This window comes from Pseudorca crassidens, chromosome 6 (assembly GCF_039906515.1).
Source record: "Pseudorca crassidens isolate mPseCra1 chromosome 6, mPseCra1.hap1, whole genome shotgun sequence".
In the NCBI taxonomy this organism is placed as follows: domain Eukaryota; kingdom Metazoa; phylum Chordata; class Mammalia; order Artiodactyla; family Delphinidae; genus Pseudorca; species Pseudorca crassidens.
Window position 1 is genome coordinate 7,266,152 of NC_090301.1, and position 15,228 is coordinate 7,281,379.

Below are 15,228 nucleotides of genomic sequence, written 5' to 3' on the forward strand. Positions count from 1 at the left end.
GCAGGCATCAAACACTTCACCCCTAAATATCCAGTGCAAAGCTTCTAGGAATCAGTATTCTTCGACATGATCACAATGCCATCATCACACCTAAAAAGATTCACAATCATTCCATAATCTACCTACTAGCCAGTCTATATTCAACTTTCTTGCAACTGTCCCCAATATGTCTGTTTTCTTTTCTTTTCTTTTTTTCTTTTTTGGTGGCTCCGCTGAGTGGCTTACGAGATCTCAGTTCCCTGACCAGGGATTGAACCCCGGGCCACGGCAGTGAAAGCTCCAAGTCCTAACCACTGGACCACCAGGGAATTCCCCACAAAATGTCTTTTACAGCTGGGATTTGTGAATGAAGGTCTAATTAAATTCTGAGCACTGCATTTGTCAGATGCTCTCTTCAGACTCCTATAACCTCAACAGTCTCCCCATTTTTTTCCATGACTGACTTTGTGAAAATCCAGGCTTATCAATGGCAGGATGGCCCCCCTTGTGTGTCTGACTGCTTCCTTGTGCAGACTTTTAACCTGTTCCTTTACCCCCTATATTTTCTTTAAACTGAAAGTTAGGGCTAGACACTTGGTTACATTCAGGTTAAACAGGTTAAACATTTTTAGCAAGAATGCATCTAGGTGGTGTGTACTTCAAACTGCACCCCGTCAAGAGGCACTAATGTCAGCTGGCCTGCTATTCCTGAGGCTAAGTTTGATCATTAGGTTAATTCAGGAGCTGCCAGACTGCTCCGAAGTAAAGGTACCATTTTTCCTTTCGCAACTAATAGGTTATCTGGAAAGTGATAGTTTGAGAACATGTAAATATCCTCTTTCCTATTAATCTTTCACTCAGTGGCTTTTAACATCCATTAATGATCCTTCCTGTATCAACCATGACACTGGAAACTGTAAAATGAGAATGTTCTGTTACTCCTCCACTTGTATTAGTCGATGTTCTTCTGTGATGAAGACTCGCCTTTGTTTTTGTTCTACTTTGTTTCTGAGTTTCACTATGGATTCATGGTGGTTGATGGTTGTTGTTGAATTCAACGTGTCGGGTGAATCCATTACTGTCACTAATTTGGCCAGTAAGAGCCCCTTTAAGATGGCTATTATGTCCCTTTGACACATTCCTTCATATCCTTGAGTATTTCCTTACTTTCTGACACAGGAAGATACTTTATATAATTTCTACATCCCAGACCTGAAGTCAACCATTTCTCCAAGGAGCCCTAGTTTTAGTGCAGAATGATACTTAGAAACCAAGATCTTCAGGCTGTATGTGCTCAGAAACCAAGATCTTCAGGCTGTATGTGCTCCTTCCTACTGGAAGGCCATCGCTTCTAGGACTTTTCAGTGGACAGAGCGAGGAAACGTGTCTGTGCTTATGTGTGTGTGCATGCATGTGTGTTCATAGGGACACCTTCAATTCCAACCTGACATACAGCATTTCTCCTCTCTCTCCCTATTCCATATTTTCATCTCCTTTTTCTAGCAGTGAGGCCCTTGGGTCTCAACATCAATGTATTATAGGATAATGCTCTATTCTACAAATACTCAAAGAAGAATTTCACAATTAATCTACCTATACCATAACCAATAACGAATCTACTATATTAGTTTCCTAAAGCACTGCGACAAACTACCACAAACTGGGTGGCTTAAGAATAACAGAACTTTGTTCTCTCACAGTCTTGGAGGCCAGAAGTCCAAAATCAAGGCAGGGCCATGCTCTCTCTGAAAGCTGCAGGGGAGAACCTGTCCCATGCCTCCCTCCTAGATTCTGGTGGTTGTTGGCAACACTTGGCGTTCCTTAGCTTGTAGATGCATCACTCCAATCTCTGCCAACGTCTTCACACAGTGTTCTCCTGTCTGTATGTCTGTGTCTCTGTGTCCAAATTTCCCTCTTCTTATAAAGACACCAGTTATTGGATTAGGGCTAATCAGTATGATATCATCTTAACGCCATTACATCTGCAAAGACCCTATTTCCAAATCAAGTCACATTCAAGGTACGAGGCATTAGGACCTCAACATATCTTTTCAGGGGACACAATTCAACCCGCCACACCTACAAAGTAAAATTTAAAATGTCTTTGCTTTTTTTAGTCCTAGAATAGATCTCAGTAATGGCACAAAGACAGAGCACTACATTAAAAAGTTACTTGAATTTTTTTGTGTTGTTATATTATCAACTTGATAATTACTTAAGTTCATTTGTTTCAGTTTATTTTCAATTCTAGGGTTTGATTTCCCCCCCCATACTTTTATATTTTTAAAAATTATTTGAATATGTAAAACATCTACATGGTTATATATTCAAAACTATATAAAAAGTACACTCAGAAAGGTCTTACTCTCTACCCCAGCTCTGGAAATAACCATCTTTACTGGTTTCTCTTCTTTCCTTCCCGTGTATCTCGTTTGGGATGGGGTGGGGTGGGGTGTGTAATTGTATGACTTCCTCTTCTTTAGTTCACAGACTGCATGTGCTCTTCCACACCTTGCTTCTTTCACGTAGCACTGGAAATCTCCCTACCGGTTCAGAAACGCCTTCCTCATTCTCGATTCTGCTACGTAGGACTTCGTCGGGGTGACTATACCATGGTGTGGTCAACCAATCTTCTTTGGATGGCTATGTAGGTTGTTTCCAATATTTTGCTCTAAAACATAATGTCATGAAGAATGACCTTCTGCACATCTTATTTTGTATTTCAGGGCGTGTCTTCTGGGTAATTCTGAGAAATGGAAATGCTGGGTCAAAGGGGAAACGCGTGTTGTTTCAGTCCGACGGGGCCACTCTAACAAAATAGCGTAGACTGGGTGGCTTGTGAACAGCAAACACTTATTTCTCACAGTTCTGGAGGCTGGGAAAGCCAAGACCAAGACGAGGGATCTCTCTGGGGTCTCTTTTATAAGGGCACTAATCTCATTGATGAGGACTCCACCCTCCTGACCTAATCATCTTCCAAAAGCCCCACTTCCGGCACCTTGGGGGGTTAGGATTTCAGCATACGAATTTGCGGGGGACACAAACAGTCCATTGCACACATGTGGTTCTGTGAGTTAGGGTCAAATTCCCTTCCATATGAGGTTGGACAGTTCTGCTCTCTCATCAGCAATGCATAAGTGCCTGTTTGTCCTGAAGATTTTCAATTCGGTCATCACAGAAAATTTAGAGCACTCCATCTTTAAGACCCGCACGCAGCTGGTGGAGATTCACAACATGTGAAGTGCTGAAACGAAGGCCTTAGGTTATGGAAGGGACACCATGTATTCTCAGATGCTCGCAACAGGAAGGAATTTTCCAGTTCAGTTCTATTGTTTCCCTGACTCACTGTGTCTAGGAGGCTTTCCTGTCTCCTGGTAAAAATCCTTTACTTCTTACAGAAAACACTCAACTGATGACAGGTTAGAGCCTCTTTCTTTTTAAAGAACAAATGCTAATTTCAAAGGGAAGAATGTATTTCTGGCGAGCTTAAGACCCTCCTCTGAGACCCCTTAGAAAAGACCCTCATGGTTAGGAAGAAAAGGGAGACTAATAAGGACCTTCTCTTTACCCTGAGCCTAACAGAGAAACAAGCCTCGAGATCCCACTGACACTGTGACAAATAAAAGCTACTCCAAGGGCTGAGCAACACTTTAGAAATAGCAATAATTTAGCATGCAGCCTTCACTGCGTGGAAAAAATGAGACATGGGTTTAAAATTAGGAAAAGAAGCATCAACCGGTCAGCTCAGGGGAGGGGTGAACAGTAAATAGGTAAAGAAGCAAAAGTGAAATTTCACTTCTTTGCTGGTAAACTGACATTTCCCCCGGGGAAGGGATGGTACTTCAGCTAACAGTGCACTCACCTGTTAAGGCAGTAGCAAGGAGAGGAAGTTTGTATTTAGTGGGTGAAAGGAAAGGGTTTGTAAATGTTTCTATGACTGTAATTTACCGAGCGCTGGGATGAGACCAAAAGAACGACTGTGCTTTCAAGCCTCCTCCACTCCACCTCCATTTGGTGACTATGTCTTCCAGGATGTACAAGGTCTCTGCAGGCACAGTGAGGGGGTGGACATCAATCAGGCTGAGTCCTCTCTCCATGAACAGTCCAGGAGGACAGAGAATTCATTCTCCAAGAATATGATCACGCCTTAAACACAACCTTGGTGAAGTGCTACAGGAGACCCTAAGTGAGCGAATACAGCCTGCCATGAGATAGGATGCAGGGTGGGCTTCATGGAGGAGGTGGCATTTGAGCCAGCCCAGGTGAGATATAGCCATGCAGGAGGGCAGGTAAAGGCTTGTGGTGTTAGGAGACCTGCCTTTGATGGGAGGCAGTCATTTCTTTGATGACTCCTTCCATGGGACAAGGACTTCAACGGAAAAGGAAAGAGCATTCTGGTTAGGAGTTGTTCACGTGGGTTTATGGAAGGAAAAGGGGAATTTCTGGAAAAGCGACTATTTTTACAACCAGGCAGATTAGAATATCAGGTAAGTGCTTTAATTTTAGAGATTGTCAGGAAGTAATCTACTGCAAAATTTGAATTTGTGCTTCTTTGGAAACTGAAGAGCTTTTTAAAAGTTAGGTTTATGTAACGAATTGAGGTGTTTTCCCCCAAGTAAATCCAGAGAACACAAAATAGATAAGCCCCCTTGTTCAAATTCATCAGGATTCCCTATGGTTATGTGAACACTTTAAACTCATGTTCTAGATGTATGCGCATTAAGGGATTGATTTTTTTTTAAGTAACTTTTTTCCCCTTATTACATAAGTGACACATTTATTGCAAAAAAAAAATTTTTTTTGTTAAACACATATGAGTAAAGAGATGAAAATTCCCTCAGAATCTGACCAATCAACCACAAGTACTGTGAAATGTTTTTGGTGATCATTCTTCCAGTCCTTTTCAAATACATCTGTATGCTTGGAAGTCCATATATATAACTCTATTTACAAACAAAATAAGATCGTGCTACCATCCAGTTTGGGAATCTGCTTTTCTAGTCAATATATTATGGGCATCTTTCCAGATTATTAAAGATTTTCTAAATCATTTTAGTGATATTCCATTTTAGAGACATGTCATAATTTAAACAGTCGATTTCCTGTTATTGGACTTTTAGGCTACTCCGAATATTTCACTGTTATAAATAACACTGTAATAAATATTTTTGTAGCTAATTTTTCACATGGATTCTTACAGTTCATTAGGATACATTCCTAGAATTAGAATCTCTTTGCCAAAGAGTATGAACATGTGCAGATTTATGATAAGGGTGTCAGAGTGCCCTCTAGAAAGGTGGCACCAATTCACACTCCCACCTCCAGAGGCAAACGACAGCTTCCAAGCCTTGGCTAACACTGGCTGATCATTTTTTAAACTCTTTGATGGCCGTGTATCTGCTGTGCTTTTGAAATATCGTGCTTTCTCTTTATTATAACACTCATTTGTTTGTTGTACACTGTGGTCACCAGTTCCCTTATTTTAGAGCCTTCCAAAATACCCAACAGTAGTCAAAAGCTTTGAATTCCTGGGAAGAAAGGCATTTTCATCAACATGATGACAGGCAGTCAAGGACCTGGAACCAGGCACTTTGTCTGGTGGGACACCTCCTTTGTGCTCCTAACAGCTCTTGTCATAAAGTGACCAGTCTCTACCAAAGACATATGGGTCTTTTTATGAGACTCTAAATCCTTGAACATTTAGTCCTGGTGACTCAACACAAAACATTCTTTCTACTGGATGTTAAGGGCGAGGTGGTTTGCTTCGGTAGGAAATGAAAAGTTGTCATGCTACGTACTTCTTGTTAAGGAAAATATTTCTCTAAAATCCAATTGTTTGCAATTTTCAAAGAACAATGTGTGAACAACGTCTAGTTATTAATTTTGTTAACTGCATGCTTTTCCTTCAAGTATATTTTATTTATGAATGGACATATTTTTCTTTCTTGTTTCATATCTTAAATAGTTTTGCTACATTTGGTTAATAGTTAAGGCAATGCATTCTCCATTACAATAGCGAATGTATTTTAGCGTTTAATGTAGGCTTCCTAAATAATAATAATATCACTTTCTATTTGTATAGTATACTATAGTTTACAAAATGCTCTAATTAATATAGCACTAAATTAGATCTAGCTATATAGTTTGTAAGGTGATTTAAAATGAATAAATGTTTGAGTGGAAGCAAGAGGGCTATCAATGCCTTTACAGTTTGAGTTCCAACTAAGAGTGTATAAACCCTAATGGCCACAACTTAAAATGTAAATTATTAGATTAGGAATGTACCAAGGCAACTCCTAATCTCATTTTCTCCAAATTTCATCCTCAACATATTTTGGAAATAGCAGTATTTTCTCTTAGGTCCCCCTTATTTCAGAAATGCTCCTATTGGTCAAAAGTATATGACATCACCCATAGCCAACATCCTCAGGCTGTATGTGCCCCCAGCTCCTTGGTTAGGAACGTTCCAGAGAAACCCACATCCCAGGCCCGCTCTCATTTTCCGCAGTTTCAGACAAACACACAACATGATAGTGTTTTATCCATGAGTTATTTTGGGGAGCCTGTTTTGAGAAATACATTTCTATCCAGGCCATACAACTGTCTGCATGTCATAATTGACGATACGGCCACCATTTGTCTCAACCTTTTAAGGACAGTACTAAGGACACATGAACCATCAAATTGCTTTGGAAATTCCGACATTTCACTAGCCAAACAACATCATCCAGGCTGCCTCTCACGCCTGGAAGTGGAGCAAAGCTTGGCTGCCTATTTTTGATTCTGAAAATGTATTCAGCGGAGCACTATCGAAACTTGGGCAGCTAAGCCCTCGGACCGCGATGCCTACTTCCCATGATCACTGACACCTGTCCAACACTCGCATATCTTCTTAAATCAGACAAAGATTTGTACGCATCTCTTCATCCCTCTGGGCTTTTCCCTATTTAACCAAAACTATAACAACTGTCCACCATAGCGACCACGTCTAAAAAGAACAAAACAAAAACAAAACGCTCCTCACTTCACCAAAACAACGAATCCAGTTTTAATGGGCTTTTTGACTCACCACAGCAGGTCAGTTACCTCCCCCACGCTTAAGGCACCAACCCCAGAAACCTGCTAGTTCCCAAAGAGGGCAATGAAAGAATTACCTTCTAACCCAAGAAGGCCAAGATGTAACACCAAGGGAGGGCTAGTGCTAGACTCAGTAACTGTAGAAGAAAGAATGAAACCAAGGACATGTCCACGTAACACCTACCAACTTCCCCGTATTTACTTATTCACTGACTATTTCCCGATGCCTCCTGGCTGGGCTGGATGCTGGGGAAGCAGAAATAAATGACATCTTCAGAGCTGCCCCACCCCCAAATCTCAGGTCACTGGGAAGAGAAACCATGCAAGTGGGTGATAACAGGGCAGAGCTAACAGAGCAAAGGCAGGGCCATGGGAGCTCTTGGGGTGACCCAGCTCCCAACCGGGCAGCCCGAGTCCAGGCTGCACATTAACTCCATTAGCAATGAAGTACCAGCAAGGTACTGGGGAGTCACTGAAAACAACAGACGTGCGGAAACAGATGTGCTTGAGAGAAACTAACCTGGCAGCGGCGTACGGGGCAGACTGACAGAGAGAAAAAGAGACCAAGGAAAGGAAGGCTGTTAAGAGGAACGTGGTCACTGTACTCTAAACCAGATTCAAGGCTTGCAAAGTTAGGGTACAACCCTCAAGACCACCCTCAGTTCAAAGATTCATGAGAAGGACTCAGAGCTGTTACTGATGGTTATGGCTTATTACAGTGAAAGGCTACAGTTTTAAATCAGACAAGGGTAGAGATGCATAGGACAGAATCCAGAAAGGCTCCACTCGGAACTTCCAGTTGCCTTGTCCCTATGAAACTGTGGACAGAGCTAACATTCCCGGGTAACAACGTATGACAATATTGCCAACCAGGAAGCTCATCTGAGCCTGGGTGCTCAGAGTTTTTATTGGGGCTCCATCAGCTAGAACTGGTTGGCCACCCAGATGGCTGACCTCAGTCTTTAGCCCCTCTGGAGGTTGAGCTACTGTCACGTGGCCCAAAGTCTCCACCTTATCTGATGTGGCCCCAGCCCCCAGGTAAGCAAAGACACTCTTATCAGACATTCCAATGGCTTAGAGGTCACCTCCCGGCAGCCCAAGGAAAAGGTCAGACCTCTCTTTGGGTAAGATTAATTCTTTACTCAACAGGGATAAATTGATTGTGTTTTAAACTTATTTCTGTAACGTGTTACAATCCCACATTTACAAATTATCCTTCTGAGAATAAGTAAGGAAAGACCTCCCCCTCCACCTCACCAGTAAAATACTTCTAACCACACAACAGAAGAATCTAAATTCGGAGAGTCTCCTCGTGGGGAAGTCTTTTTATCCACTGAGTATGGTTTCTCTTGGAGCTGCAGTGAGAGAGGCTACATCTTGTCCTTTTCCTAACTTTCACCTGGATCTGGGGGGTCCATTTAGCCTCAAGCCTGTAGCCTTCTGGGGACTGACTGTTGGTGCTGCCCCTCTGGTTTAAATGTGTTGATTTTCAAAGCAACTGAAAAAGTCTCTTAAGAGTGACAAAAATAAACTGTGTTTATGGATTTAAAAGCTATAGTTAATTAAAAGTTATCAAGCACCTGTTTCTAGAAGTTTTAAAATGTATATTTGAGGATTACCGTCTCACTACAAAGTCATTTTCCTACTAGATTTAAGAATACAGATGTGTTTTAACCTGTAATAATCTGGTGGCATACCATATGACCCTAAAAATATTTAGAATAAGAAAACAGAAACTTGCAGTTCCTTAATCCACACAAGGTAGTCTTGACTTACTAGCACATGCTTCCAAAATCTGCCATTAGCCAGTTTTGTTATCTTGGGCTTGTCATTTTAACCCTCTGGTTCTGCTTCTTTTTCTGTAAAAGAAGAGTTGGACCAGATCATTTCTAAGCTTCCTTCTGCTTCTAGCAATTCTCCCTCAGAATAAAGTAACATTTTATAAACATAAATGAGAACACCTGAAGGCTGAGATTGCTACATAAATAAGAATCCACTTTGTTTCCAATATTTACCTTTTATAACCCAAAGGAAGAAATAAAGAATCTTTAGATAAAATATATAAAATAACTAAATTTTTTTAGATAAAATATATAAAATAACTAAATATTTTTTAAAACATATCATTAATTCCTTAACAAATGCTTACAGAGCACGATGGACTAATCAAGTATAAATATTTGAAAATCTTTAGATAAAATATATAAAATAACTAAATATTTTTTTAGATAAAATATATAAAATAACTAAATGTTTTTTAAAACATATCATTAATTCCTTAACAAATGCTTACAGAGCACCAACGATGGACTAATCAAGTATAAATATTTGAAATATTTCCCTCTACTTTATTTTGTGAATGATTTAGGGCAAAATGTCAGTTAAATGGAGATTTTAATCATAGCCTGCCCAGTAAGCACTAAGTAGGATTGAAAATAGAACATGGGGAATTTAGCTTAAGGTTATATGCCTTCAGAACGCAGTGACTTTCTAAACTGATTTCATAATTAGAAGGGTATTTTTAGCTTATTTTTCAATTGGAAGGTTTTATTATACTCATCTTAATACATGTAATTCACTTGAATATCTTCTGATTTTTAAAAAAAATGAGTCTTTTCTCCTCAGTGCAACCAAGTGTGAAAGTGACAGCTTCCACTTAGTGTTACGTCGAATTTCAAGGGCGGTGAAACCATGCAGAGCAGCAGGTCCTAGTGACTGCCCAGCCAGTGCACCTCCTTGGACCCCGATGAAAGATGAGTGGGACACCAGGGTGCCCACCCTAGAGGAGCCCATGTCTTAGTGTAAGGATGGCCCTCTTCACAGGGAATTACAGTGCCAGGCAATGCCGCTGGTTATACAGGGTTAAGGGCCTGGTGGGGATGCTCCAGGAGCCTCAACCAGTAACGGTGAGGATTTGGGGGGTAAGGTGGGCAGTTCTAGCCAAGGAAGATGGCAAGGAGTGGGACACCTGGTAAAGAGCCCATTACAGAGGCAGAAGGTGGTCTTCGCCCACAGGGGATGGGACTCCAACAGAGGTTTTTAAGCAGGGGAGGGACAAAAGCCGACCCATAGGTTAAAAAGGAGACAGAGAGAAGGATGGACAGAGGGAAGGATGGACAGAGGGAAGGAGAGGTCTAAATACCAAGGAGGGGACAGCTTTGAAAGCTTTTGGGGATCCCGGGGGCTCAGTGAGGCATTGACATGTGGGGTGACAGGAGGTACAGGAGCGGCTGTCCCTCACGTTCTGCCTGGCCTCCTGGTTGGCTGCTGGTGGTGGTGGGGATGTGAGTGTTTAGCAGACATCCAGGTGAAGACTGCCAGTGAACAGATGAAAATGTAGGGCTCAAGAGAGGGCTGTCCGGAGATACGCAGAATGAGTCAAGAAAGGAGTGGCTTGGGTTGGAAAGACAGAAGACCTGACGGTTGTCACGCAAATATTATGAGGCCTTAAGGGCAAGAGGAGATCAGACCTGTCCGTTCTGGCCGCTCGAGGGGAACGAGGGCTAAGAGGCAGCTTTAGGAACTGGTTTGCGTCAACCTGAGCACCGATGGAATGCGTAGGACCGCCGGCGTCGCCAGCTGAAGTCTGGTAAAGGGAGTTCCCCTCTTGGCAAAAAGGCCCCTTTCTAAGCTGCTTTCTCTCCTTTTCCACTCCAACTCTCCCTTTACAATTGCCGCGCTCTAGACGACTGGCTAAGGAACGCATTAAAGCCAACCTACTAACTAGTAAGTGAACCCCTCGCAGCAGGAGTATTTGCATCGAAAAACGAGGAATTTGTTAATTTAAACAAATGCCCCGTGGGTAGACTGTGCAGGGGAAGGTGCCGAGAAGATTTTCGACTTTGGTCTGCACAACCCACCCCGCCAGGTACCCTCCGAAGAGCGGGAACTGGCTCTGGCCCGCAGAGACAGGCCGCCGTCCCGGCACCCGGCACCCGGCACCGCCCAGGGGAGCAGGGAGCGGAGGGGCTGCCCTCAGAGAAGGCCACCGGGCAGGGCTCCAGTTCTCTTACTGGACTTGGAGTCGGATTTTGGAGTTGTCCGTCTAGATTTCCAAGTCACACGGGACCACTCACACTCCCCTCGACTCCAGTTTCCCATTTTTGCTTGCTCTCTGTATCCGGAAGCGAGTTGAACTAGCTAACACAAAGGTGCAGATTCCGAACGTCATTGTGACCGGGCAGGGAAACCGGGTGGAGGCTTGGGGGCACTTTGTTTCTCCTCCATTCCCTCCCCTATACCCACTCCGTGCTGCTAGGGCCTCGGGGTAGCCGGGGTCAGCCAGACTCGTCCGGGAGAGGCTTCCGCGCTGGCCCCCTCTCCATAGTCAGGTCAGGAGCGGATATCCTCGAGGGTCCCTCGAGGCTGGGCCCGGAGCGACAGAGGCGGGGGTCTCCGGGCGGGTCCCTGTGAAGGACCTCATAGGATGCGCGGGGTGGGCAAGACGGAAGTTCGAGGGCGCGCCGGGCAGAGGGTCACCTCGCCCCTACCTTCCAAGTTCGCCCCGTGAGCTGGCGGGATGTGGCCAGACGGCGAGGAGGGGGCGGGAAGACGAAGGCGCAGCTCGCCGGCCCCCACCCATCCTGCCCTCCTCGTCTCCCCTGCCGGGGCAGAGCCGCGGCAGAGGAGGGAGGCGCGGACCTGGTCGGCGGTCCCGGGCAGCAGTCGGCGTCCGCGGGCCCTGGGTCGCGCCCAAGGCCAGGCTCCCCCGCCCGGCTGCCGCCGGGCCTCGCCCCCGCCGCGCGCGCCCCACCCGCCTCCCCCGTTGCCGTGGCAACCCCGGGAGCCTCCAGGCGCGCGCCGGGGCGCCTGCTGGAGCTCTTGGCAGCGGCGGCGGCGGCAGCGGCAGCTCCGGCTCCAGCTAAGCGCGCTGCGACCCTGCTCCGGAGCCCGCTCGTCGCCCCCCGCCCGGCTCCGGGCCCCCAGCGCGGTCCCCGACCCGGCCCCAGAGCCTGGCTGGCTGCCGGCCCCCATGGAGCTGCTGGCCGCAGCCTTCAGCGCCGCCTGCGCCGTGGACCACGACAGCTCCACCTCGGAGAGCGACGCGCGCGACTCAGCGGCGGGACACCTCCCTGGCAGGTGAGGACGAGCGGCCGTCCCGACCCCTGCGCGCCACCACTGCGCGCCTGTGGCCCCAGCTTGCGTCCCTGGTCGGGGACGCCTACCCGAACTGCCTGTCCCGCGCCCCCCGCCCTGCGGGCCCCGCAGCCCCTCACTCCTCCCGCGGCCCCCATCGTGCCCGCACGCCGCCTGAGGTCGGGGGATGCTCCCCAGCCGGACCGCCGACACCCCTGTCCCTGCCCCGGACCGCCTCTCGCGCCCTCTCTCGGGCGCCCTGGGCGCACGCGTCCCGTTCGGTGGCCCCTCTCCGCGCCGCGTGGCCCTGGGACTGGAGGATCGCTACCCAAAGGGGGCCGGGGGCCGTGTGACAGCGAGCGGCGCGGGGTGCGCAGCGAGCGCAGGGCCCCTGGCCGCTGGACCCGTCCGGGCGGCGGGGCGGCGCCGCGAAGCGGGCAGGACGCGCCAAGTTTCCGACGCCTGCCCGCGAGCTCCGAAAACATGAAGGTTTGGGTGGGCTGGTGTGGGAATGAATTACCCGGTCGCGCCCTGATGCGGTGACAAAAAGGGCCTGTGGGGCCTGCGTGGCAGGGAGCGGCGGCGGCCGCTCGGCCTGGACATCCTGGTCAGGGTCCATCTGGCCAGGGCCGCCTGTGCGGACGCCTCTCGCGAGCTGGCCGAGGTGTGTCGTTGCTTAAAAATAACCGGCTCCTGCCTCTCCTCTCTCTGGCAGCGAGTCGTCCTCCACCCTGGGAAATGAGGCCACACCCGAGGAGTGCCCGGCCCTCGACAGCCCCACCACGCTCACCGAGGCCCTGCAGATGATCCACCCCATTCCCTCCGACTCCTGGAGGAACCTCATCGAACAAATAGGTGGGTGTCCCCAGCGGCGACGGGGCGTCACTGGGGGAAACGTTGGTTCCTGGCGGACTCTGAGGGCTCCCCTGCTTGTGGGATGCCCTTGCATTTCCCCTGGACAGATGTTTCTGACAAGGAAGGTTACTGACATATTTGGTTCTAAATGGTTCCAGAGGCAAAACTGCCGCGTTTTAATAGTGGCTGTATAATTGGGCTTTAGCAAATGCATTTCTTTCCTGCTCTCTTGGAGAGGTGTGCTTGCCCAGCTCTTTCCTGGGGAGGGCTCTCTGTCCTCTTGTGTCTTCTGCCAGAAAGTCCAGGGGTTAGGTGCTTATGGGCCATGCAGGAGGGGACGCTCCATGCGTCCCCCCGCCATCCCCACCCGGGGGCCTGGGGAAGACCTGTAAAGGGAGGGGACCCTGCAGAGGGGACTTGTGGAGAGAGTCAGGCTGACTGGGGCAATTCAGAAAGGGGTGGCAGTGGCAGACTTGGCACAGGGGAAGGAAAGGTAAGTAGAGAGAAGCTGGGAGCCCCAGAGGCCCCTGGGTTAGGAAGGGAAGCCTGGCTCCACCTGCCTGTCCAGAGCATGGCCAGAAGTGCAGGGCATAGCCCGCGTGTCCAGCTCCTGCACAGCTGCAGTTGAAGCTCTGTGAAAGCAGAAAGTGGATTGAGAAGGCATCCCCAAAACCCGAGCGCTCGCATTTAAGAGTCAAAGATTGCTGATGACATCAAACTAGCTCTCATCTTCATCACCAGAGGTGGCCACAAGTGGGTGACATGGGTTCTTCGGGAATGGTACGGCATAGAAATCTTTCTGTTCTTCAGGGTTGTCAGAGCAGAAGTTTATTCGTTAAATTAAAATTTTGGCTTGAAAATTTTCTTTCCTAAATTCATCATTATTGTTCTCCATCCCAAACACTCAGACGGACATGAAGTGTCTCCAGTGGAAGTGGAGCTTCCATTGCCCCAGGAGACCCATGCTTAGGAGACTTTTTGGGCAGGTTCCCTTTCCCCTGGCTGGGGTTTATTCTGGACTGAACCCTGGGAGGAGCTGAGCCCTTGCAAAGCTGAGGGTGGAGCGCACACTGCATTCTGTTAAGCAGTGCTGACTCCAGGGGTATTGTTCCTAGTGGGCCCCCTGCATGTGGGCTGGGTGGTGATGGTGGTGGTGGCTTTTCCCTTTGTTTGCTGGCGGAAATGGAGAGGGGCTGATCTGAGGACAAACACACCCGAAAATCCCTTTCTTCTACCTCTACCACATTGCCCTTTATGGCGAGGAGGGCCACCTCGGCCTTGGCATGTGCTGGAAGCCTCGAATTCCACCCTCTAGAAAGGGATCCTCTGGCTGAGATCAATGTCAGGACCAGGAAGGAAATCGAGGTGGGAGTGGGGAGATCCGTGCCTCCTCTCACGGAGAGAGAGGCTCCCTTCTGCAGTGTGGGCGTGTGGAGACCTCCTTCCTGGAGAGCCCGTGGCATAAGCTCAAAGCTGGGAGTCGGGAGCCCTGAGCTCTGGTACCTGCTCATCCTGGCCCTTGGTTTCCTCATTTGGTAAACAGTAGAGACTGACATTCTGAGGCTTTTCTCCCACTATCTCCTGGTGTAATGGTGACTATGTGTTTCTGGCCCCTGGGCTGGATCCATGGTCGGTGCTCAACAGATGTGCTGAATGACAGCACAGGACCGAGGCTGCCTTCTTCTCACATCCTTCATCATAGACTCGAGGCTTATGCCAAGCAGGTTGCTACAGGAGGCCAGCTGCTTTTAGCTCACCGAATGAAGTGAATTCTTTGCCGGGTATCAGGAAAGGACAACGCGTTCCTAAAGACACAGTGGCATTAAGGGGGAAGGAAAGTGGGAAGGCTATATGGGCATCTTGTAGACCACTGTGTTGAATTTTGCAGTGGCTCCCACCCAGGCAAGAACAAAATGATGCCAGGACTATGCATGATGTGGTATACAGCTGTCATTGTAGTTGGTGGTGGCCCTGAAGATCATAGACCCTGAGACCCTGTGATTGTGTGTGTGTGTGTGTGTGCACACGTGTGTGTGTGTGCTGTGGTTGTCTCTGGCACCTAACAACTGCTTGGTGCATAGAAGGTGCTCACTAAAAATAAATGAATTCTCTGCCCTTTAGAAGTTCTATCTGAAGGATTCAAAGAAAAAAATTATTCCCTTCAGAAGGTGAGATTTTGAAGGACTCCAGGAGCTTATCCTCCTTCTGCAGGGTAGCTCAGCCAACCTGATATAGATCATT

General features: G+C 47.5%; 1 protein-coding gene and 1 long non-coding RNA gene across 3 annotated transcripts in view; one reads left to right on the forward strand and one right to left on the reverse strand.

Annotated features, from left to right (window-relative positions):
• Positions 1 to 320: 320 nt before the first annotated feature.
• LOC137226092 (uncharacterized) lies at positions 321 to 11,741 on the reverse strand. 2 transcript variants are annotated; one of them, XR_010944174.1, is made up of 4 exons: positions 11,547 to 11,741; positions 8,833 to 8,915; positions 3,928 to 4,024; positions 321 to 3,223 (listed from the first exon to the last, which is right to left on the reverse strand). It is a non-coding gene; the product is annotated as an uncharacterized lncRNA (long non-coding RNA). The 2 variants fall into 2 exon arrangements; XR_010944173.1 differs by having other exon boundaries at positions 321 to 4,024.
• A 78-nt stretch (positions 11,742 to 11,819) lies between these two features.
• Positions 11,820 to 15,228, forward strand: part of NGEF (neuronal guanine nucleotide exchange factor) — a 40,339-nt gene continuing 36,930 nt past the window's right edge. The window contains exons 1-2 of the mRNA XM_067740199.1: positions 11,820 to 12,135; positions 12,848 to 12,987. Coding sequence (XP_067596300.1) covers positions 12,029 to 12,135; positions 12,848 to 12,987 — 247 coding nt within the window. The 5' untranslated portion in view covers positions 11,820 to 12,028. The remainder of the gene's footprint in view (positions 12,136 to 12,847; positions 12,988 to 15,228) is intronic.